Source organism: Erythrolamprus reginae, chromosome 2, assembly GCF_031021105.1.
Source record: "Erythrolamprus reginae isolate rEryReg1 chromosome 2, rEryReg1.hap1, whole genome shotgun sequence".
NCBI lineage: Eukaryota > Metazoa > Chordata > Lepidosauria > Squamata > Dipsadidae > Erythrolamprus > Erythrolamprus reginae.
Window position 1 is genome coordinate 195,995,061 of NC_091951.1, and position 25,641 is coordinate 196,020,701.

The 25,641-nt window shown below is 43.1% G+C and overlaps 1 protein-coding gene across 21 annotated transcripts in view; it reads right to left on the bottom strand.

The window, feature by feature from the left end:
* The window catches only part of HDAC7 (histone deacetylase 7), a 322,508-nt gene that overhangs the window by 7,446 nt on the left and 289,421 nt on the right, over positions 1 to 25,641 (bottom strand). For all 21 annotated transcript variants that reach the window (XM_070741038.1, XM_070741042.1, XM_070741043.1 and 18 more), the window contains 8 exons: positions 25,144 to 25,193; positions 21,538 to 21,645; positions 16,883 to 16,938; positions 12,930 to 13,017; positions 12,045 to 12,164; positions 7,316 to 7,413; positions 1,716 to 1,834; positions 480 to 613 (listed from right to left, as the gene is read on the bottom strand). In XM_070741038.1, coding sequence (XP_070597139.1) covers positions 480 to 613; positions 1,716 to 1,834; positions 7,316 to 7,413; positions 12,045 to 12,164; positions 12,930 to 13,017; positions 16,883 to 16,938; positions 21,538 to 21,645; positions 25,144 to 25,193 — 773 coding nt within the window. The remainder of the gene's footprint in view (positions 1 to 479; positions 614 to 1,715; positions 1,835 to 7,315; positions 7,414 to 12,044; positions 12,165 to 12,929; positions 13,018 to 16,882; positions 16,939 to 21,537; positions 21,646 to 25,143; positions 25,194 to 25,641) is intronic.

Sequence of the window (25,641 nt, forward strand, 5' to 3'; positions counted from 1 at the left end):
ATTAAGTGTTGTACCTTATGATTCTTTACGAAGGTATCTTTTCTTTTATGAACACTGAGAGAATGTGCACCAAGACAAATTCCTTGCGTGTCCAATAACACTTGGCCAATATTCTATTCTGTTCTGTTCTATTCTACTTTATTTTACTCTACTCTACTCTATTCTATTGTACATGGGCTCTTGAAGACCATCCAGAAATTATCACTGGTCCAGAGTCTGGTGGTGCATGCAGTTCTCACTCCACGGTTTGCCCATATTACACCACTGCTGTGTAAACACCACTGGCTTCCATGTTTCCCCCCAAGTGCAATTTAAAAAGCTGGTTATCTCCTTTAAGGTCCAAAACAGCACAGGGTCAGATGATTTGTGAAACTACTTTTTTTTCTGAAGCCGTCTACTGAGTCACATTGGGATTGGGCAGCCTATAAGTCAAATTAATTAAATTAAATTGTTCTATCAAGTGAGACAAATCCACTCACCTCATTACCCAGCAGAGCAGACACACAGGCTTCGGAGGCATCACAAATGGCGGTCAAGTCATGGCCTCCTTCCAGGGCTAGAACGAGAGCCCCACCGGCCACATTCATCAGCTGCCTGGTCATGTAACCAAAGCCTGATAGAGGAAACCAAAAGAAACCAGAGAATCAGACCTCTCTGGTAGGTTCTCTCTGAGAAAAGACAAGAGTATAAGCCCTTCCTGGCTGAAACGGAGGACACCCCACCCACCACGAAACCCCCCCCCCAGACTTTGTGAATCATCTGACTCTGCCCTCATCAAATTTTCTAGCTTCCTGAAACCCTCTCCACCTCCCTTCTCTTGCTAGAGAAGATGTTCAAGGAGGATTATACAGTGGTACCTCTACTTAAGAACGCCTCTACCTAAGAACTTTTCTAGATAAGAACCAGGTGCTCAAGATTTTTTTGCCTCTTAAGAACCATTTTCTACTTAAGAACCCGAGCCTGGAAAAATTTCCCAGGAAATTTGAGAGCAGCACGAAGGCCCGGCCAGTTTCCTGCCATTTCTCTCTCTGGCGCAGTGTATGGAAGGCCCCTGCTCCTCCTCACCACCTCAGAGTACCTCTTTTTATTTTTAAGCCTTAAAGTTTTGGATTTTTTAAAATTCCCCTCACCTCACCTTCTTCCTTCAGCAGCGACTGTCCTCCTCCTCCTCTTCTTCCCCCTCCTCCTCCCACCCAAATTCCGAGCTTTTATTTCTTTCCTAATGGGTTTGCACACATTATTTGCTTTTACATTGATTCCTATGGGAAAAATGGCTTCTACTTAAGAACTTTTCTACTTAAGAACCTGGTGATGGAACGAATTAAGTTCTTAAGTATAGGTACCACTGTACTATGTCCTTGTTCTGCGTCTGCAAAGATCTGGTCTTTAAGCAAAGCCTATAACTGGGCATTAGAAACGAAAGGCCTGCCACACACAACTCCTCTTTGTCATAATTAGTTTCCTTTCACACGCTTCTAAAGAATCATGAAAGGAAGCTTGAAAGAAAACAGGTTATCTGGTAAGATGTCCTCTCTGGCGCATTCCCTCTTAACGATCATTCAAGCTCTCAAAAGCATTGCCCTAGAGACACTGCAGAGTCCTTAGGCAACAGTTGGACAGATGTTCTCTCTGGGCAAAAAGCAAACTGCCCATTCTCACATCAGTGTGGGCCCACCACTCTTAACTGAGTAACTGCCGCCTTGAAGGACCCTTACATTTGGCCGAGACTTTGTAACCCCCCAGCGGAGGAGGGTGGCCATCGGCTGCATCAAAGCCTGCAGATACCAGCACCACATCTGGGGAGAACTCTTGGGCAATCGGCATCACCACTGTCCTGCAAAGGAGGAAGGAACGAAATTAAATTCAGTCAGGATGGTTAGCATCATCGACTCTCTGGATTCCTTGGATGCGTCAGGCTTTTATTCACAACATAAATCATTGCCTTGCTTAGGCACAATGGTGGGCCAGGATGAAGTATGATTTTTCTTTAAAGCAACCATCTTGCACATGCATTTTTCCATTTGTATCAGTTCCGTGAGGTTGCTAGATATCTTTCGTTGTTTATTTATTTTTTAAAAAATGCTATAATTCATTTCCATGATATGTTGAAGTATAAATATGAAAGGACAAGGAATTATGCAACTTGGCACAGTGTTCTACTAAACAATTTAGAAAATCATGGAAATTACTAAATCTCCTGAGGCCCATATTGACACTAAGGTTGAACAAATCTGGATTTGGGCCTTGCCTGAAGGGAAGGGGAGGCCATTTTGAGAGAAAAATGGCCTCCCCTTCCCTATTCCCCCCATCCCAATTCATCCCACTTCTTTCAAAGGGACATAAATTGAGGTTTTTTTTAAAAGGGGACACCAAAGTATGACTCTTTAAACCACATGTGATGCTGAGCTACATAAAAGTTTTCCCTCAGGAAATTACTTTTTAAAAATCGTTCATACCAGATACATTCTTGAGGGCTGAATCTGTCTTGGAGAAACAGTGCTCGCTCTCTCTCTTCCTCTCTCTCTCTTTCTTCCTCTCTCTCTCTCTTTCCTCTCTCTCTCTTTCTCTCTTCCCTTCTCCTCTCTCTCTCTCCTCTCCTCTCTGTTTGTGTGAGTGAGTGAATGTGTGTGTGTGAGAGAGAGAGAGAGAGAGAGAGAGAGAGAACCCCCTCCCTCCAGCATTTTTCCATTTTCCTCTTCAACATTGTTTCCATTAATAAACACATAAACAATTTTGCTCAAGTGGAAGATAGCAATTTTCATAGCAAATCCCACCCCAAATCTCTCTGGCAGAAGAAAGGTATAAAACCTCCCCTTACCCCCACCCTTGACCGCATTTAGTTTTTAAAAATCCAAACCAAAAAAGTATGAAACAAAATTAAACAAATGAAAATAACTTTGGTCAGAAGGTAAACTGAATGCAATTTAGCAAGAAAGCTGTTTGACCAATGGCCATTGGCTCCAGCCTCTGGATCTTCTTAGCATATCAAGCAAGCACTGTGCGTATCATTTCTGTCTTGGAGAAACAGTACTCTCTATCTTTCTTTCTTTTTCTCTCTCTTTTTTCTTTCTTTCTTTCTTTCTCTCTCTCTCTTTCTCTCTCTGTCTCTATCTGTCTCTCTCTCTGTATGTGTGTACCCTTCTCATCAATTCACAATCTACAAAACTGCTACTTCCTCCTGTACTTAGCAATAGCACTTAAGACTTAATACAGCCCATATTGCCTCCAACAATCCGGGTCCTCATTTTATCCACCTTGGAAGGATGGAAGGCTGAGTCAACCTTTAGCCAGTGGTGAGATTTGAATTGCTAAACTACAGCTAGCAGCTGAAGTAGGCTGCAGTGCTGCACTCTAACTACTGCACAACCCCAGCTCTTCCTCCCCATCTCCAAGAAAAGCAGAGATTTTTTAAAAATCAACTAATATCTCACTTCCTTGGGCTACTTTCAGCCTGTGTAACTGGTCTGAGTTTGAAAACAGGCCCTCCCTCCTTCTCCCCACAGAAAGCCACCATCCAGCCCTCTTTGTGAGTCAATGGAAGATTAAGGTGGCTTGGAGCAGGCCCCAACCATGTCAGGGGAGGAAGCTGGCTTGGGCTGGAACTCCTCCCCTGATGCGCCGCCGCCTCATTCCCAGACCTCATACGCAGAGAGCCCCGACAGGCCTTCCATCTTGCCCGCTGGGACACAAAGAGAATCTCATCCGTCAGCGAGATCGCACTTGGCAAGCATCTCAAAGAAGCACGGGGCCTGGGAGCTGCATTTCTGTGTGGAGCAAAAATGGGGCTATGTGGGGTAGGGGGAAGGAACTATTTATAGAGCCCTTTTAAGTGCAATCAAAGCACATGTGCTGGGCAGCTGTGGGAGGGTGGCCTTTTGCCAGAGCCCGGGCTTGGCACAGTCAGGCCTTGCGATTCAAAAGGGAGACTCTGCCAAGTGCTGTGGGTCTCGTTCCTCAGGCTGGAGAGGCTAGCTCTGACCATGGGGCATTCCCAAGCTCTACTCACTCTTGCTTGGATGGTTTCGGGGTGTAAGAAGACCACCAGAACACAGCTCCTCAGCGAGCTACTGAGCGGTGCTGCAGCAGAGCAATTCCAAATGCCAAAGAGGTGCCTCAGTATTGTGGGAATGATTCTTTTAAAGCAAAGGCCCAAAGGCCCATGATGGCAAACCAATGGCACGTGTCCCACAGGTGACATGTGGAGCCATATTGGAGGGCATGCGAGGTGTTGCCCTATGTCAGTTCCAGCACGCTTGTGCACGCTAGCCAGCTGATTTTCAGCCTTAGGGAAGGCCGTTTCACTTTGATTGCAAAAGAACTGCCCAACAGGCAAACTGGAAGTTTGGAAAACAGACTTCCAGTTTGCCCATTGTGCTGTTTTTCATACTCTGGGTCTTCAGGAAGCTTCTCTGAAGGCTTCAGGGGGTGAAAAACAGCACAATGGGCAAACCGGAAGTCCTGTTTTTCCAAACGTTCTCTTTGCCCATTGGGGTGTTTTTTTCACTGTCCAGGCTTCAATGAGGCCTGTGCACATGTGCGGGGATGGGGGGGAGGATTGTGCGCATGTGCAGTGGGGGGGTTGCACTTGAATATGGGGGGAGGGAATGGGTGTGGTTATATGCATGTGTGCTAGCACACTCACACACCCTCTTTTGGCATGCAAACCAAAAAAGGTTTGCCATCACTAAGGTCCCAGGCAGTCCTCAGGTTGTCTTTCTGTAGCCACATAGCTGTTTTGTCTGTCTTGGCTACAATGTTAGGGCAGTTTCCAAAACTGAGATGGAAACCCTAAAATAGACGAGGAAATAATATTTCTCTTGAATGGGATGTAGATCCATATTGCTTTCCTACATTACTGGTGGCACCACACTAATTGCTAATGGTGCTTCATATTCCATACGTGACCTCTAATTTGGCTTTAGGAAACTCAACTAAGAATGAGTGAGGCTGTAATTTTATTTTTGTTCCTTCAGTTTAATTTAATTAATTTCATTTCATTTCATTTATTAGATTTGTATGCCGCCCCCTTTCCAGAGACTCGGAGAGGCTCACAACAATAACAGCCACTGTCTCTTACTCTGGTCTTCTCATCAACATGGGGATCATAACATTCACCTGCCTTACTGTTTGTTTGCCTAAAAATTAGCAAAATAATGTCTGTAACGGCAAGATGACATGAATACTCCCCCCCCAATATTCTATGAGTATATGGGAAGTTTAGCAACACAGGTCTTAGCAGTTTTCCAATATCTATGGGGTTGCCACAAAAAAAAAGGCAGTCAAATTATTCTCCTAAGCACCTGAGGGTAGAACAAGAAGCAATGGGTGGAAACTAATCAAGGAGAGAAGCAACTTAGAACTAAGGAGACATTTTCTGATAGTTAGAACAATTAAACCATGGAACAGCTTGCCTCCAGAAGTTGTGAACACTGGAAGTTCTCAAGAAGCTGCTACATAACCATTTGTCTGGAGTAGTGTAGAGTTTCCTGCCTAAGCAGAGGGTTGGACTAGAAGACCTCCAAGGTCCCATCCAACTCTGTTATTCTATTCTGTTTTGTTCTATTTTAACTGAGATGATGATGGCTAAGGGAGGGCTCTTAACCTAGTGCCTCTGTCATTGACTTCACATCCTGGGGAGAAACTATATTATAACCGCTCTGGGTCACAAAAGAAGGAACTGAACTGGTTTGGTCTTTAATGCTTGCACAAGTTTGGTAGGAGCAGCCAGGACTGTGGGCCAATGGAGTGGGGAGAGGAGGAGATGGAGAAAGTGTGTCAGAGCTACCAGCGGAGGTGTGCGTGCAACTTCTGACAACCCAGGAAAGAAAGATTTACAGCCTGATCCTATGTTTAATCATGTTTATTTGGAAAAAATCCCACTGGACTTCATGAGCCTGACTTCCAAGTATAAACACTCTTAAGCTTCCTTCCCTGACTCTGAAGTTCTGCCCGCCCCGTTCCCTGCCTTCCTGTCCCACATGATGAAAACAATCAGCCAAGAATAACAGGCATGCATGCAGCCCTTTAGGACGAAGTTCCTACAGGCTACTAAAAGTAAACTTGTTCAAATAAATCATCCTGCCTACTTTGTTCCTCAGTTCTGATCTTTTGGTGCTGGGGCAGCAAAGGGTTCGCGTCTGACATCAAACGATAAGCTCAGCTCCAGAATTAGCACAGGAGCTATTGCAAGGGGGAACAAAGCACACTTAAATCTGGCCTAAAGTGGGACCAAACCTGCCAGATGCTTTCCTTGAATCATCCTCAACATGATGCCAGATGAAACAAGTTGTCATCTCAGACATCTGGGGAGCACCAGCTTGGAGGAATCTATCCTAACTCAGCTTGCCTCTTCTTTCCCCCCTTCATTTCCCTTCCTCCCCCCCTCAGCTAAAAGTAAAGAGTTCCATTGCAACTAAAAAGTCATTCCTCCCATGTTGACTGTATGACAGTCACTTGTTGCTTATATCCTAAGATTTTTATTAATATTGCTTCTTCATTGCTTATTTGACCCCTATGACAATCATTAAGTGTTGTACCACATGATTCTTGACAAATGTATATTTTATTTTATGTACGCTGAGAGCATATGCACCAAGACAAATTCCTTGTGTGTCCAATCACACTTGGCCAATAAAAATTCTATTCTATTCTATAACAGCCTTTTGCCAACATAAGTCAACATGGTCCTAGAAACATAGAAGATTGACGGCAGAAAAAGACCTCATAAAATAAAATAAAAAGGATGAATTTACTTAACTAATAACATTTTAAAGACAAATTATGAACTATTTGATTTGTATTAATTGAGATATTGTAATATTAATTAACTAAGGCGGTTGGAAGCAAAACAAATATGCATATAAATTAAATAACCGGAATTAATTCTTTTTTTTCAATATCATCATCTGTAATAGCCGTAAAAATGACCAAGTAGATGTTGTGTTTAATAGATATGCACAATTTAATTGAATTGAATATTCTTTGTTTCATGTGTGTATGTGTAATTGTTTGTCCTGTTTATATGTTTTGTTTTTAAAGTATATATTTCAATAAAAACTATTTTTAAAATAGAAAAAAACCTAGTCTGCCTTTATACTATTTCCTGAATTTTATTTTAGGATGGATATATGTTTATCCCAGGCATGTTTAAATTCAGTTACTCTGGATTTACCAATCACGTCTGCTGGAAGTTTGTTCCAAACATCAACTATTCTTTCAGTGAAATAATATTTTCTCATGTTGCTTCTGATCTTTCCCCCAGAAGCCCCAGTGGAAGAATAGGCATTGTAGCAAAGCTTGAAACAGGAGGGCCTACCGGAAAGCCGCCAAATATTCTGTGTCCCCCATGGGGGGCTCAAGGCCTCCTGTCCAAGCAACATTGACGGTGAAACCTTCTCCAGCTCCAGAGCCCACCTGAAAAAAGAAAAAAATAGGGAGGAAGTCAGGCCCCCATTGTTGAGATGATTGACTGAACAGCCTCATTGCAGCCAAGTAGACGATCCTAATATCCAAGGTAATTAATGCAAAAGTATCCTAATTCTAAATTTATTAGACTGATAGCATCAGATAGATGACCTGCATTCAGTAACAGGAAAACAGCAATTTGCGGATGCTTTCTTAACCCCACTGTTATGTTTTTGCTTCTGGTGATCTTATTGTAGTGAATGATCATGTGCACTAAACTTTTATTTTTGGGTGGTGTGTGGGTGGGAGGCATTCTTTGGAACACAAAGCATATCCACCATAAACTGGGAAGGAAGCCCAAGTACTACATTTCCCTATGATAAGAAATCAGATTTCACATCTTTAGCTATTCAGATACATTTTCCCTAACAAAATCACAAATCTCTGAGAATTAAATGACCCCTTCTTTGGGAATTCTTTCTCTGAAATAAAGCATTTATTTACTGCATTCCTTAAAAAAAATTACTCAAAGCAAATATTCTCCATTTGCCCCAGGAACGGAAACTCATAGGCTTTTCCAAATGACAAAGATAGGCATTCTTTAAAAAATTATAAATTTAACTGGGCTACTTCCTCTACTGGATGAAACATCAGAACCAATTCCAAAATTCTCTCCCAAATGTCCTTTCAGGAAATAATTCCTAGGTAATGTTAATATGGATTTTTTTTGCCTCCACCCCCCCTAAACCCCCCAATTTCCAGTTAATGAGTGATGAAGGCTATATACAGAAGAATTTTCATACTAAATTTGTGATCCTTAAAACAGTGATTCATATGTACCCTTTTGCACTATTTCCGGAGAGCTGCCTAGCTTTACTGTACATCAAACATACAATATCTTTTGAGAATCAAACCCCAAGTACTATTCTAAGGCAGTGTAGGCAACAGTAGTGCAGAGTTATGCTTAAATGTTCAGTTATTGTCTTGTGCAGAAGGGCACCGTCCTCCCTCTCTTTCTCCCTTGCAAAGAAGGTGGCCCGATTTTATAAAATTCAGAGGCTGGTAGTGGTAGCTAGGTTTCCACTACATTTGTGTGGCATCCCATACATGTTGGAGACCGCTTGTAAGTGTTTATTAACCTCTTCTGGCACATCTGGTCATTCCAAAGTTGAGCCCGTAGCCAATGCATGCTGCAGCGCGAATGCCCCAATGTTTTAAGACGGGGCATGAATGCAGCCCAGAAGAAGCAAACTTTTCCATGCAAAATATCGCTTTTTGGGTAGTAGGCTTCTCTGACCCTAACAGAGGTTTGCTCCAATTTAAAAAACCCTCTCTGTCTTCTCCTTCATTTTAGAGTTAGAACTTAGTACATGTTCTGTTGAGCTCTCTGGCAGAAACCTCCCTAAAATTCAGATACAAATTTCAGACACACACACGTTTGAAAATTCAAAACAATGTTCTTTATACTGAAAATGCAAATAAACTAAGCACTCTTTTTGTATAGCAAAGAACACTTGTCTCCAAACAAACTGGTAATTTGTACAAGTCCCTTATCAGTTCTGAGATACTTAGATTGCAGCTGTGAGGCAATTCACAGTCCTTTTTCTTGCACAAAGGAAAACACACTTGGTTCTGGTTCAGTTTCAAAGCGGGGAAAAAGCAGCCCGCAAAGGTCTAAGTCAGCAAAGCAGGCACGAAACACAAGGATCAGATAATCCTCCACAATGGCCAAACCCACAGGCTGCTATTTATAGCAGCCTCACTAATTACCACAGCCCCACCCAACCACAGGTGGCCTCATTTTCTTTGATAATAATCTCTCAGTTGTTGCTGCCTATGCATCGCTCTCCGCATGCGTGGCTCTATCATTAACTCTTGTTCCGAATCCAAGGAGGAGCTAGATAATTGATCTCCTTCTGAGCTGTCTGCCCCACTCTCCTCCTCCCTGTCACTCATGTCTTCTTGGTCAGAGGAGCCTTCACCAGCAGATTCCACTGGGAGCAAAACAGGCCTGCAGCATGTGGATGTCTCCCCCACATCCACAGTCCTTGGGGCAGGAGCTGGGCCAGAACTAACCACAACAGTACATGGCTTGCTTTGTGTGTGAAAGGAAAGAGGGAACAGGTAGCATGTTCCACGAATAGAAGGAGGAGAGGGGAAATGAAGAAAATGGATAGGAGAGGGAGAAAATCCCTCTCTCAAGGACAAGCAATCACCCTTCGAAATCACTGCCATGTCTGTCAACTTGGCAAGAGAAAGACAAGAAAAGAGAAAGGGCGGTGGGGGGGGGGGAATCCATGGCAGCTCTCCTTTGGGGCAGGGCTCACCGTCAAAAGCTGACAGTGTGTCTGATGAAAGGAGGGGAGGAAACAGCTCATAAAAGGGATGGTGGGGAGCGGGAAGCCTTGAGTGATATGCCACAGTCTCCCAGGGATTTGTGCGGCATCATAAACAATGCTTCAGCCCCTTTGATATCTCCTGCTCGGAGGGGAGAGATGAGAACCAGATGGGGGCCAAATCCAGTCCTGGCCACTTTCAGCACTAAGCCCCTTTGAAAGCAGGTTGTAAAGCATGATAGATTCGAAATGCCAGAAAAAGCCCAGCCGGTTCGTCCCTCCTCCCAACACTCAGCTGGGGCAAAGTTCTCTTAAGAGATGGAAATGTTTGGCTCTAGCTTAATCAAGCTCTCCAGAGAACTTCCTTGCTTCTCAAATGCATTTAGTTTCTAACATCCCTTAAAAGAGAAGAAGCCAGAAAGCAGTGATGTTTAAATTTCAATGAATTTCCAAGGGGACAGCTATGTTCGGACCTGGAGCCAGGGGTGGGTTCCTCCCTATTTTTGGCAAAAAAAATTCTGTGTTTGGATGGGTGCTCCTCTTCCTCTGCTAGAAAAAGAGCCCTTCCGCCTATCCCTGGGTTAATATTGACATTTAATTCTTTGCCCGAAGCATAGCTGATCAGTTCCTCAGCTGTCTTTTGGGCTGAATCCTGCTTCTGGGCATGTGCGGATGCGAAATTGCACGAGAGGACGCACGCTGCGAACGTCACAGTGTGAACCAGTGGCAAAGCTAAGTGGAACCCACCCCTGCCTGGAGCCAAGAAAGGCTCCATATGGATGGACTGAGCAGAAGGTTCACCAACGCACTTGGGGAACAAAGCTGATGACGGAGTCTCTGAAGAGAGGGACGTTTATCACCTGAGTTAGACTTAAATCCCAACATCCCAACAACTGATCAGATCCCACAGAGTTAGAAACATAGGAGATTGACGGCAGATAAAGACCTCCTGGTCCATCTAGTCTGCCCTTATACTATTTCATGTATCTTATCTTAGTATGGATATATGTTTATCCCAGGCATGTTTAAATTCAGTTACTGTGGATTTACCAATCACGTCTGCTGGAAATTTGTTCCAAGCATCTACTATTCTTTCATACAAACAATGTCAACTGGCGGGAACACAGGGGAGGGCCTTCTCTGTGGTAGCTCCGGCACTCTGGAACCAGCTTCCCCTGAAGATTCGCACCGCCTCCACCCTCCTGGCCTTTCCAAAAGGTCCTTTGCTGGCAGGCCTGGGGGGTAGTGGTGTATTGAGCACCAACACCTTGCTGCAGCCTAACTGATGAATGATTGATGGATGGGTTTATTTTATTTATTTATTAGATTTGTATGCCGCCCCTCTCCGTAGACTTGGATGGGTTTTTTTTATTCTTGGGTTTTAACATTGTATTTCTATTTTACTGTTGTTCGCTGCACTGAGTTCGCGAGGATGGGTGGCACATAAATGTGACTAAATGAATAAATAAATAATAAGAGACTAGGAAGGATGAGTGCAAGAGCAGGAAGAGGTGCACGAGACCTAAAAGTCCCACTAGGAACCTAAAAACCCCCCAAGAAAAGCAGATACCAACTATAGACAGAGGAACGTAACAGATAGGACATACAGAAGTTTATAAATTGTAGGTAACAAGGGCAGTAAAGCATAAAGTGGTCAGATCCTGTTTCTTAGGAGGGTCTCCTATGCGTTTAAGCAGCCCGGTGGCTTCTGCTTTCATGGAAGAATTGTGATCCTTCAAGCTTAGAAGAAGCCACCAGTGAGAATGCTATAGCTAAGCACCAATTTGACTTAATTGACCATCAAGTTTTCTTTGTACTATGGGTCGTGATTAAGGGGTTGAATTATAACCAGAGAGATAAAAGTTCAATTCTCTTTCCAGCATGGAGCATTGTAGGAGATTCTGGGCTAGTTACTCTCTCTTTCAGCCCAATGTTATCTCAGAACTTTTTACTGAGACAGAATTGTTGAAATTCCCACTTCCGTTGCAAGATGGAAATGCAGTAAAATCAATAATAATAAAAAAAACCAGTACACGGAAAGGAATCATTTTGAACAGGAGCATTTCGCATTTTCACTATCGTAGAGAGATGTGAGTTTGGGGAGGGGAGAGACATTCCTGGCCCATAGCAGTTCCTCATCTAGTAGTTGCTTCAAGTGGTTTGAGATATGCTATGTTGAGTTCGCAAGGTTAAAATTCACCAACAATCACATTGTGCTGAAATCTGGGGTCCCACCCTTTCCTGTACTGTATCAGCAATGTTTTGATTTAGGGAAACCGAGATGTGTGTCAAACAGGAGATCACCTCATCAGCTGCTCCGCTACCAGGGAAGAAGTTGCCATCATCATAGCGATGCAAGGAGAGGTAGAGGACATTTGGGTCTCTGTAGAAAACTTGCTGTGTCCCATTTCCATGGTGAACATCCTGAGGGGGAAGAGGAGAGAAGGTAAGAAGCCTGTAAGTTGCCCCAAAGGTGCTTTTTCAAGTGGCAACTGGACTTCCTTGATTTTCTTTGAAGACATTTTTTTCCTTTGAAGACATTTTGCTTCTTCAGCTCTCTGTGCTGAGCTGAAGTGAAACATCTTCAAAGTGAATGAGAATCAAAATATCTCCAGGAAAAAAAAAACAGAGCTGAAGAAGCTTCTTGGATGAGAGGTGAAACGTCTTCAAGGAAAAACAAGAAAGTCCAGTTGCCTTCTTGAAAAAGCACCTTTGAGACAACCATGACCTGGATGACTGAGAACCTCCATAGACATTAAGCCTGGTACAGTTGGTACACATGTGGCCATTAGCTGCCAGTGCTCTTCTATTTTACATCCTACTATAACCTTCTTCCAACGTTGTGCCTTCCAGTTGGTCAAATTCACACACAACGTTAAACCCAAGTTAGCAAACCACAATTGCTAGGTTTGTGTAATCTCTTGAACCTAGGCATACAACCTACAGCAATAACGTGATCCCAGCCACAACATGACTACTCGCCAATTCCCTTTTCACCATGTCTAGTATAGTGCTAAATTCAGCTGATGAAGGAATATGACCCCTGTCACTTTTGGTGGTGGAGAGGATTATGAGACTAGTAAGATAGTAGATCAAAAGTGCACCAGGTTGGGGATAGCCCTCCCCCCTTTTCCTTTCCACAGAGATAATAAGAAATTTTCTGTCTGACAAATGAGAAGAGGAACTCACCCAGTCGACAATCAATATCTTGCCGATTTTTCCTTTTTGCTGGAGCTGCCTGGCTGCAATTGCCACTGAATTGAAGAAACAGAAACCCCTGCCAAGGAATAAGGAGAAGAAAAAGTTGGTGAACATACTCAAATAGATGGGACATCTTGCCCAACTGTATATACCAGCTTTCCCAAAGTAATTCAATCTCTCCTCATGCAAAGACCATCTTACAGTATGGGCAAGGACAGGGGTTGGTAACCTTAAAACACTCAAAGAGCCATTTGGGCCTGTTTCTCCACAGAACAGAAAACACCAGGAGCCACAAAATCCTTTTGACATCTAAAATGAAGATAACACTGCATACATCGTTTTTTACCTTTATGTTATGTATAAAGAAAAACTATAGTGTGTTGCATTTATGAAATCAATGACCTGCTACAGAGAAAACACATTTTTATTTCTCAAGAATTGTCCTAAAAATGCGAGTTCCCGGCGATTGCCATTGCGATCTCCAGAACATTTAAAATTTATTAAAAGCTACTAAAATTAACTAAGCTTTCATTAGTCCTCTACTAACATCGTCAGAGTATTAAAATCCCCATTGAAGACAGTTGATTTTATATAATGCTGCTTGCTCAATTTTTATTTCTGCATGCAACAAAAACATTTTGAACTCCAAAAAAAAAAAAGATGGGTTGAAAAGCTCAATAAATCACATGCCGGCAAGTGTCGTACATTGGTGATTGTGATGCATATTTGAGCTACAGGGAGCCACAGCAGAGGAATGAAAGAGTCACATGTAGCTGCGGAGTCACAGGTTGCAGACACCTGGGCAAGGGGGATTCATTTCCTAAGTCCTGCAGAGAGCACAGGGGCCAGGTGTTACACAACAAAGGGGCCATTTGCTGCATTCTTCCACTCATGTGTTGCATTAGGCTCAGCATTATAAGGACACATGTTTTGGCTGGGGAAGACTTGCCAAAAACCAAGCCCAAGACTCAACTGGAAATATTCTGTAAATGGCTCCTATCTCCAACATCACATTCACTACTTTGTAATGGAAACATCAGAAAGCGTCCGATGTTGTGTGTGGAATCTCTGCTCAGATACTGAAAATGAAATATCAGGTGCATGGCCTTGATTGGAATACTTTCACAAATTTATTGAAACACAGCCACACACATCTCAATTGCTTCTTAAATAAAGACAAATAGTTGCCCAGAGTTGAACAAGGTGCAAACAAAACAAAACAAAAAATAAGTAAAATAAGTAAAATAAGTAAAATAAGTAAAATAAATAAAATAAATAAAATAAATAAAATAAATAAAATAAATAAAATAAATAAAATAAATAAAATAAATAAAATAAATAAAATAAAACATCTCCAGATGTCCAAGAACCTCAACATCTAGCATGTCTTTGTTGACTTGGGTGACAACCAACTTTGGATGGTCAACGAACTGCTGTAAGTCAAGGACTATATTTATCACCCAAGAATCTGCTACTAGGATCAAAGTGATACTAAAATGTCTAGATTCTAAGAATCTGAAATGGTTCTTGGATGTTCTGTTTTCTGTTTTTTTTAAAAATTATTATTATTATTATTATTATTATTATTATTATTATTATTATTATTATTATAATATTGATGGTCTTTGACTGTAATAAAAGTCTATTTATTTAAAGTAAAACAAGCAATTTGTTATCCTGAATGCGAATATTGTGTTGAACTCATTTTTACATTCTAAATTAGTGGAAAGTCAAAGTTGCCCCAACTATCAATAAGAAAGTATCAGCATGTAAGTACAGTATTTTCTGGGAGAAAGTACGGATCCGTACTGAACTGCTCAAAGCAAATAAACACAATAACAAAGAATGGCAGGTGACGAGGGGAGAATAAATAAAGGAAACAAGGAATGATGGAATGGAATAACCTGGAAGCGGGCCAGGCAAGCTGGCTCCTAAGACTTCGAGATCTTAATATTTAGATACAAGTCTCACTTCCAACTATTTGGACAATGGCTGGGGGATTATGTGAAGTTTAGGACAAAACATCTGGAGGATGGCAGGCTGCTTCTTGTCGTCTTGACTTCTACTGTGATCCAGAAAATTTAAAAAAGGCATGCAGAGGCTGAATAGCTTTATTACTTGTTTTGGGGTGGGGTTTTTTTCCTGCCCAGAGGAATAGAAATAAGAAATTACCTTTGCTCGTTCTAACCTGGACAGAAAGTTTTAAATCTAGTAATTTTTTAAAAAAGAGAGAGAGAAAAAACGGACATGCTTCTTATCCTGGAAGCAATTGCTCTTCCTTTGTAGGTAAAAACAGCTGCTCCCCAATCAAATCAGAAGCTTTCAAAAATAAAAAAAGCTAAGTATTACCAGTGGCGTCTTATGAGAGGGGATAAAAAGCATCAAGTTAGCTGTCACAGCCAGGCAAGTGGAGCCCTGCCCTCCCATTTGTGCATTTGTGCAAGTGTGTATGAGTGTGCGCCTTTGAGCCAGTGTTGACTCTTGACAACTGCCTGGGCGAAATCCTTGCAGTTTTCTTAGCAAGAAATGTTTGCAAGTGGCTTGCTCTTGCCTGATGCTTAAAGAGAATCAGTGGCCCAAACTTACCCAGCTGAATAAAGTGCCTTAAGGTAGGACCAGAACTCACGGTCTTCCGCATTTTAGCCTGATGTTTTTCTACGTCTTCTTTTTGGTTTATTTATTTCTGCCTGACTCTGACGGATGGAACTCTACTCTCTCTTATCACCTTGCTTAATGAGATCTAAGGCATACCCAACATAAATCCAGGGCTACATCTGATGTATCCATTGCTGTTTATTCCCCAGCTTTCTCAGCCACCTTCACCGTTGTCAAGAACAGACCCAATGCCCTTGCGTTCCAACTGTGCATGTGATGTCACAGAGAGAGTGTGGAACATTGACAGCACAGGAACATCAACACATGACAGCCCAGCCAGGGCTTATCTTCCTAATAGACATAGGTACTTTAGCCATATCTGCCAGCACACAAGTTGTTGTCCTAGCTCAACTCCAGCACACATGTGCGACTTGCCAGCTGATTTTTGGCTTGCGAGGAGGCTCTGGGAGGGCATTTTCGGTTACTGGAGGGCCCCCAGGGGGACAGGGGAGTGTGTTTTCACCCTCCCCAGGCTCCAAGAAAGCCTCTGGAGCCTGGGGAGGATGAAAAACAGGCCTACAGGGCCCACTGGAAGTTGGGAAATGGACAGTTTCCAGAGGACATCTGGGCAGTGGGGGAAACCATTTTCACCCTCCCCAGGCTCCAGGGAATCATTTGAATCCCGGGGAGGGTGAAAAACAGGCCTACAGGGCCCACTGGAAGTTGGGAAATGGGCAGTTTCCAATTTCCAGAGAGCCTCTGGGCAGTGGGGGAGACCGTTTTCACCCTCCCCAGGCTCCAAGAAAGCCTCTGGAGCCTGAGTGTGTGTGAAAAATGGGCCTACAGGGCCCACCAGAAGTTGGGAAATGGACAGTTTCCAGAGGACATCTGGGCAGTGGGGGAGACCGTTTTCACCCTCCCCAGGCTCCAGGGAATCCTCTGTAAGCCGGGGGAGGGTGAAAAACAGGCCTACCGGGCCCACTGGAAGTTGGGAAATGGACAGTTTCCAGAGAGCCTCTGGGCACTGGGGGAGACCGTTTTCACCCTCCCCAGGCTCCAGGGAAGGGTGAAAAACAGGCCTACTGGGCCCACCGGAAGTCGAGAAGCAGGAGAGCAGGTTATGTATATTTGTGTGGAAGCAGGGCAGCATGAGGGGTTTCACACGCATGTGCAAGGGGTGGGGCACAGGGGGCACTGAATTATGTGGGCACGTGAATGCACACAATAGTGCCCGTATGCTTTCGGCGGCACCTGAGGAAAAAGAGGTTCGCCCTCACTGCCTTAGGGGCAGGACGATAAACCGTGGCTCATGAGAGGGAAGACACAGAAGCGGTGATTCTCCTTACATTGCTGTGGAGGGATCAGCGTGGTGTCCTGGAGGTCGTACAACGGCGAAGCCATTCTGTAAGATATTAAAAAGGAAAAGGAAACAGCACAGTTAATACTGTTGTCGTGGTCAGTACAGATAGTCCTCAACTTACAACAGTTCATTTAATTCAATTCAATTCAATTTTTTATTTTCTATGCCGCCCCCACTTTAGTGACCAAAGTGATGACGGCACTGGGGAAGTGACCCTTTTTCACACTTATGACCGCTGCAGCATGAGAATAAAATACGTAGGCTTGGCAATTGACTCATATTTATGACGGCTGCAGTGTCCCGAGGTCACACGATTCCCCTTGTGCAACCCTCTGACACAAGAGGTCAACGGGGGAAACCAAATTCACTTAACAACCAAGTTAACCATTTTAACAACTGCGGAGATTCGCTTAACAAAAGTGGCAGGGAAAAAAACCTTGTAAAATGGGGCAAAACCCACTTCACAAATGTTTCGCTCAATAAAATAAATGTTGGGCTCAGTTGAGGTCGTACATTGAGGACTACATGCATGCACAGCACTTAAAATAAATGTTGCATCAAAGTGAAAAAAGTAGCGACAGCATGCATTACTATAATTCACAGTTCCTAGCTCTCCTAGCGGTGGAGCATTCACAACTAGGCTGTGCAAATGATGGGTAAGCACACACTCGATTCCACTTGTGTGAACGGCAGGCGTTTGCACTAACACAGAACCCTCTCATCTCCCCATAGTCCATCACAACCCACCAAACCATTGCTGTTAACAGGATCGGTCACTATAAGGCGGGGGTGGGGGTAAAGCTGCATTTATTTGAATCATATATTTCGTTTATTTGGCTGAAAGGTGATTGATAGGATGCTCCCCCCACCTTTAGTGGTTTGTTCTTCTGTTTGAGCTCTTTCATCCTTTAATTGGATTTTCTTATTAAGATGTGGTTATGTTACTTCCTATTACGAGATTGCATGTAATGTAATCATAGCATGTCTTTTTCTGTTAAGGGTAAAAAGATCTACGGATTTTGACTATTGGCTTGTCAAATGCTCAGAATGGGCTTTAGCTTACAAAAAGCATTTATTACAACCCAATGGTCAGCCGTGTTTAGGGATCCTATGATATAGGAGTGCTCCTCTGGTTAAATTCTTTAAATGTTAGTAGGGAACAGGAAAACAAGCCGACACACGGAAGTGCTTAAAGTGTGGCTGGATCACCATCATTTCATCTGTTGGAAAGTCATGCAATCCAGTGCTTTCTCTTTTGAAATGTTACAGCGTAACTCATGAATGTTCAAAATTTAATTTTTTTTCCTCCAAGCAAAAATTCAAATGGGCACATCTAATGTTGTGTGTACCTTCGATGAGATTTTCTCTCCTGTCCTCTTTCCTGAAATCTCCCCCCTATAAGGGCTGACCTTGTTTAGTAGCTGTCATTAAGCAAAGCAGTCACTAAGTGAAACTGTGATTGTTTATGACCCTACTTCAGCTTTCCTTTTGCTTTACAGACCTGTAAGTGTAAAAGGATTGGTCATAAAGTTATTTTTTTCAGTACTGTTGTAATTGCAAATGATTGCTAAATGAGGAAGTCACTAAATGATGACTTCTTATACTCCCCAAATCCAGATAAGATTTTAAGGTATTGGGGAAATCGGGTGAGTCGCGGGGAGTGTGTGAGAATAGTTCTTTCCTGTTTAAATAGAATAGAATAGAATTCTTTATTGGCCAAGTGTGATTGGATACACAAGGAATTTGCCTTGGTGCATATGCTCTCAGTGTACATAAAATAAAATATAGATTTGTCAAGAATCATGTGGTGCAAAACTTAATGATTGTCATAGGGTGAAATAAGCAATGAAGATGGCAGTAAACACTCCATTCAATTATATGTGAATTTTCATTCATTGTTATAATTATAAGGACTAGTAATACTAATATAGTCATATTAAATATTTCAGATACGGGGAAAAAACGTTATGTTAAATCCAGAGGGAAAAATATATATTTCCCAATGAAAGCAATTGAAAAATTAGCCAAGATGAATTCAAGTCCCACTAATTTTCCCCAAAACATAAGAGCAATGAACTTGCTTGGCAATCAACCATTAAATGACCACTAAACTTTTTTTCCTCACCTGCTACTTTCTCATTTAAGATTTTCTGTTTAATAATTATTATTACATTTTTCGCACTTTGGCAAGATAAGTTAAAAGTTGTATTATTTTGCTTGCCTTTCTTTAAGATTAAGGTCCTTTTCAAAAATAGTAAGGAAACAAACCCAACCCACTGTGTCCCATTCCATTAAACTACTAAAAGAAATTGAAAACAATTCTACGTTTTTAAAAGTGGCACCCTTCTGATACATTAAAAACTGCAAATATTTGCAAAGTATTATAAAAGGTGTTCTCTTTTCAGCAACATTTTGCCTTTGAAGAGACATAATATGATCAGTCCTACAGGGTGAGAACGACTGAGCTGTTTCATAGGGGCCTTTATTTTATTACTTCTAATTAAAACAGCTTTGTTTATGCTCTGAGATGTCATTACTAGTCAAATCTGATTAGCTATACCACTCCATGACATCAACACAATCATGTTATGTTTCCTGATTGGAATGGAATTCCTCTGTGAAGGAAGAAACAATTACCTCAAGGAAGAAGATGAGAATAAAAGCTGGAAAAAACGGCAACCAGTAAGGCCTTCTTTCTCTCCCTCCCTCCCTCTCTCTCTCTCCTTCTCCCTCTCTTTCTTTCTCTCTCCAGCCTCACAACTGAAATGGGTAAGTGTTCAATTAAAACACATTCCCAGGTTCAGCTGCCAAATGCCTGTGAATATAATTGAGCATTTGTTCCCTTGAAAGCCCAACAACAAAGGCCCTTGCTACACCTCCTTGAAGCCATTGCCAAAGCCTTGGAGTCACCACAGAAGGTCCTTCCGCTTAACCAGCTGCAGTTGTGACTTCACTGGAGGATCCAGTTTTGGGCAAGTTTTTTAACAGAAAGTTACACTAATCAGAAGAGGACTAGGAACACCTGCTCCCTCTTTCAGATATATATGTGCAACTGTTCTGGGCTATAACAAGTTGAAATCAAGTTTAGGGGCAGAGGGAGGAGTCCGATTATCCTTGTCAGAATCATTAATGGAAATTATACCTATTTCCATACACCACTTCAGATTTTGCAGGATCCCCCCCCCCCTCCAAAAGTCATCCAGTCTTTTGGAATACCCAGCAAGGATGAAAATGTGTATGTGAGGTTGGGAGATGTGGGCACTTTTTAATTCCTTGACCATCGAAGGTCCTGCTGGGATACCAGAAATTGCCCCACAGGGCCATGCGCTGATGGTAGTCCACCCAAACTCTGAAGCCAGAAACAGAATGATGGAAAACAATTTTAGAAAGAGACAGCCAATTAATTGGATGTAACACTTGCAGTAATTCTCAACCTTTCTAATGCTGCAACCCCTTAATACAGTTCCCCATCTTGTGGTGACTCCCAACCATAAGTCTAGCGCCAATTCTCTCAACAGAGCTTTAAGCTGATTGGCAGGAAGGTCACAGGGACACCCCCGCTATAAATGCCTGATTGGTCAGAACAGTCTGTCTGTCTTTATCAATTGTTTCTGTCTTTATCAACTGTATATCATAGGATGTGGGGAATTGCAGGATATGGGGGAGGGAGGGGATATTTATTAACCTGTTAAGTATTATTGTGTGTCTCATAAACTGCATATGGCTTGTTGTTATGCCCTTTGATAAAAGGACATTATAAATAAACAGGGTTATTATTGTAAAAATATGTTCTAAGGCGCCAGAACAGAAGCTTTAGTTCCTAACGCCATGGGAAATTTGTCTTTTCCCATGGTCTTAGGCGACCCCTTATGAAACGGTCCCAATTCCCAGGTTGAGAACCACTGGCTTAAGGCATCAGGCTAGAAATCAAGAGACTATCAGTTCTAGTCCCACCCTAGGCACACAGCTAGCTTGATGAGTTTGGGCCAGTCACACTCTTTCAGCCCAGGAAGCAGGCAATGGCAAACCAAATCTTACCAAGAAAACTGCAGGGACCTCGATGCTAACTTGAAGGTGTGCATGCACTGAAAAGTGAAAAGCATCCTTGAAAAGGGAGAGGAGTAGAACGGACAGATGTGCATGGGAAATTCATGCAATTCTGCATTTTGCAAAAATGCACTTTGGAAAACCCCCGCCCCCCTTTGATATCAGCACTTGCTCTTTTGCCTTAGCAATCCAAGGGGTGGGTAGAAGGGCGCTCCTAGGGGTAGGCTATTGCCCGGATGGGAGGGAATGCAGTGGGGTACCGAAAATGGAGCTCCACCCCAGTGTACCCAATTTGCACTGAAAGATGTTGAAAGAAAATGCATAAGCCATGCCCACAGTGTGGTAGTAAAAGTTTTGTTAGCCCATCACTGGGCACTCTTCTTTCTTTCTTTCTTTCTTTCTTTCTTTCTTTCTTTCTTTCTTTCTTTCTTTCTTTCTTTCTTTCTTTCTTTCTTGTTTCCTTGCTTGCTTGCTTGCTTGCTTGCTTGCTTGCTTGCTTGCTTGCTTGCTTGATTGGATTTGTATGCCGCCCCTCTCCGTAGACTCGGGGCGGCTATCTATCTATCTATCCTGATGTCCCATCAGGGCTCTTACCTTAAGCTGTCGACTGGCCACTTTGAAGGCCAGCTCGGTCACGCTGCCAGCTGCCCACCGTGCAGCATTGCTGGAGTGCATCTCGTTCCAAATGGTGTCGCTATCCACCTGGAACCCAGTAGGAGACAAAGAAGAGTTCAGTCTACAGAAAGGGCCCCCTGTGGTTACATTTTCTGCACACAGCAACAAATCAACCCACGACATGGAACTAATGGTATATGCACACAAACACACATACAGCCTCCCATGAGATGGGGTAGGAGAAAACCAGTGGAAAAGTTGTTGGACATCATCACTAGTTTTGGACCAAGGAGATTTTTCTTCCTTTTTTTTTTCCAGAGAGAAGTTCTTTTCAGGGCTCTCCGATCAAATCAACTGTCAAATGCAGCTCTATTGACATGGACATCCTCTCTTTGAGGGCAAAACCCAGAACGGTGCAGCCCTTGGCATGCAACACGTGCCCCTTCATGAACCACAACAGCAACCTTGTCTAGATAACAACCCCATCCCCAATTCTTCAACTTATGCTGGGCTCCCACAGGTTCCTTCGACACCAACATGCAGGAGAGCTTTCCCAACACATCCCCCCACCCACCCCCCACTCTAGAGTTAGTTGCAAAAGTTGGGGGCAGGAAGAACCCATTCTTTTTACCTTCTTGATTCTATTTGATTTTTTTTCTCTCTCAAAAACAAACATCTTGGTTTGATCAGGATCACGTCATCGGCAAAGTAAGAGCCGGAAAACCTCAGAGATTCTCTTCTGATCAACTCCATGTGTGAGCAGAGCCTGCCTTCTGCCTTAGTGCTCCAGGCGCGCAACTCCCTCTCCCTCTCTTTCTCTCCGGGTGCAAGGGAGGGGGGAAGAGAAGATCCAAGCCCCCGTCAGTAAGGACAAAGGAAAGGGGGGGAAAGAGAGAAGGAGCAGAGAGCAAGAGAAAGGGAGCCAAAGGTTAAGAGAAGGAGAAGAGGGATGGTCGGGGAAGGCAGCATCCTGGAAAAAAGAGAGTGAGAGAAAAAAAAAAGGCACCCAAGAAGGCGATGAACGAAAGTTGAACATGGCAGAGAGCCCAGAGGGAGGGACACAAGAGACAGAGAGAAGGAGGGGCCAGGGAGATTTTCTCCAACCTAACCCTATTCCCCCAACCCTTCTCAAGAGTAACGTCTGAACAAGGCTGGGACTGAACATCGGAATGGAAGTGGGGTAAGAAATAGAAGGGGGTGCAATAGACCGCTGTCGTTCCAGCAGTACGGAGCGCTATTCTTGCTAAATAAGAGACAGCCAAGGTCTGGATTATTACCTTCAGACTGTAGGCAGAGCTCACTGGGTGAAAGGCTCTTCACACAATAATCTGGTTTACACTGCAAATCATGCGCTAATGGAAAGTCTAGCCAAGAACTGTTCGATATCCAATTTACTAGGTCAGGAAATAGGTGTCAATGGTATAATTGTCCCCCATCCAAACTCTGCGACTGTCTGCAAGTTCTTTACAGGTAGTCCTCAACTTAACGAACACAATTGAGCCTGAAATTTCTATTGCTAAGCGAGACAGGGATTCTGCTCCATTTTGTGACCTTTCTTGCCACAATTGCTTAAGTGAATCACTGTAGTTATTAAATGATTTAACATGAGAAAATATTATTTTACTGAAAGAGTTGTAGATGCTGGGAACAAACTTCCAGCAGACGTGGTTGGTAAATCCACAGTAACTGAATTTAAACATGCCTGGGATAAACATCCATCCATCCTAAGATAAAATACAGGAAATAGTATAAGGGCAGACTAGATGGACCATGAGGTCCTTTTCTGCCGTCAATCTTCTATGTTTCTAAGGGAATTATTGCATTTGCTAAGTTGGTACCCCCAGTTGTTAAGTGAATCTGCCATCACTGTATTACTTTGTTTGTCAGAAGGTTGTAAAAAAGGGGATCACATGACCTTGGGACACAGCAATGGACATAAACAGAGAACTAGTTGCTAAGCATTTGAATTTTGGGGATGCGGCAGTGGTGTGGAAAAAGGGCCATAAGTCACTTTTTTCCAGGGCCGTTATAACTTGAACTGTTGTAAATTGAGGACTACCTGTATTTGCTCAAATACAAATCGTTTTCTTATGAACCAGATATAGAGGACAAGTGTATGGCTGGAGAAAAGGACACACTGAAGAAAGGTGTTGGGTTTTTTTTAAAGTAAGGGACTTAGCTAGGATGGGCCAAATGTATTTATTTGCCGGTGCGTACATTTTACCAAGATTCCCCGCCCCCAAAACATTTGAGCTGAATTCATTGGCCATCACATGGTATATGACAACCAGCTTTTGTCAAGCCTACACAGAAAACCCTGGTGGGATTCACATATGACTCAGTGACTTCACAATAACCTGAGGAACAGCATGGTGAAGCTTACTAGAGACAACTGGAGTCTTCTAATTGATGTTGGCCTTCAAAGTACCTCTATCTAATTCACTAGGGGATCCTAGTCCAAACAGATTTGGAGGTCCATGGATACGTTTCCTCTGGCCAATGGGCTTAGTGAGACATCCCTTGCCCATCAACAGAAGTTGCCAAGATGCTGTTCCAATCTAGGAATATTTTGGCCTTAACGTTCTGAAGCTGAGCAAGTGGGGTGGGACGGTTTACTGGAAGTTCCTCTTCCAGTTTCTTGGAGGACCTCTGCTCTTTGCCAATGCTCCCAAGATGTGAAAGAATTGAGTAGCATGTTGGGGTAGGCAGCAATCTTGCCATGGAAGTGATAGGTAGGAATCTCTACCTTTTGGCTTGTCCCCTTAATCCAGTGGTTCTCAACCTGGGGGTCGGGACCCCTTTGGGGGTCGAATGTCCGTTTCACAGGGGTCGCCTAAGACCATGGGAAAAGACAAATTTCCCATGGTGTTAGGAACTAAAGCTTCTATTCTGGCGCCTTGGAACATTTTACAATCTGACCAATCAGGCGTTTACAGTGGGAGTGTCCCTCTGACCTTCCTGCCAATCAGCTTAAAGCTTTGTTGGGAGAATTGGCGCTAGACTTATGGATGGGAGTTACCACAACATGAGGAACTGTATTAAGGGGCCGCGGCATTAGAAAGGTTGAGAACCACTGCCTTCTTCACAAGCCAAATTGGAGAAAAGAAGCATAGATGCAGCCCTCAATCACCCAGAACCAGATTAGAAAGTCTGGAAAAGGAGTGCTGATAATAATAATGATAATTTAAAAAAGGAGAGGTAGGCACTTCTTAACCCTTGTGGCCTGAGTGACAAAGATCTATCCAGAAATAACACCCCACCCTTTGATTGAATATCAGATTTGCGTCATGTTCTGATTCATACCTTGTACTCACATGACATGAAATGGATCACATTCTCTGAACTCATTTTAGACGCTAAGATATGCCAGTTAGCAATAGGCAGACCAACCAACTGCAACTCTTTTTGGACCTAAAACTTTCCAACTTTCTCTCCCCCCGCCCCACATGCATTCCAGGGTTGTGCTTCCTTTGTTTCCTGGAAATCCAGTTGGCACAAACCAACTTCAGCCTGTTTTGATGGGAAACAAGGTATGGGAAGGAATCGTTGATGGAAACCATCCCGCCTGCTGGAGAAGACGCTTACCCCAACTCCACCACAGGGCAGCATGACAAACATCCGCTGGGACAGGATTCCTGAAAGAAAGCAAGAGAAGGCAATGGGGCTGTAACCAAGTATATGGGAGTCAGATTGTGGGTGTACAACAGTGCTACACGCAAACCATCTGAAAAGGTGGAGAATACATTCAAAGGAACTCTAGGAATTTTAGTTCTCTGCAGAGACAAGTTGGAGAATGTTTTGTATCTTCAGAGCAATGGCAATAGTACAGTGGTACCTCTACCTAAGAACACTTCTATTTACAAACTTCTCTAGATAAGAACCGGGTGTTCAAGATTTTTTTGTCTCTTCTCAAGAACCATTTTCTGTTTACAAACCCGAGCCTCCGAAACTGTAACCAGAAAAGGCAGGGAGAAGCCTCCTTGGGGCCTCTCTAGGAATCTCCTGGGAGGAAACAGGGCTGGAAAAAATGGGTTGAAGCCTCCGTGGGGCCACTCTAGGAATCTCCTGGGAGGAAATAGAGCC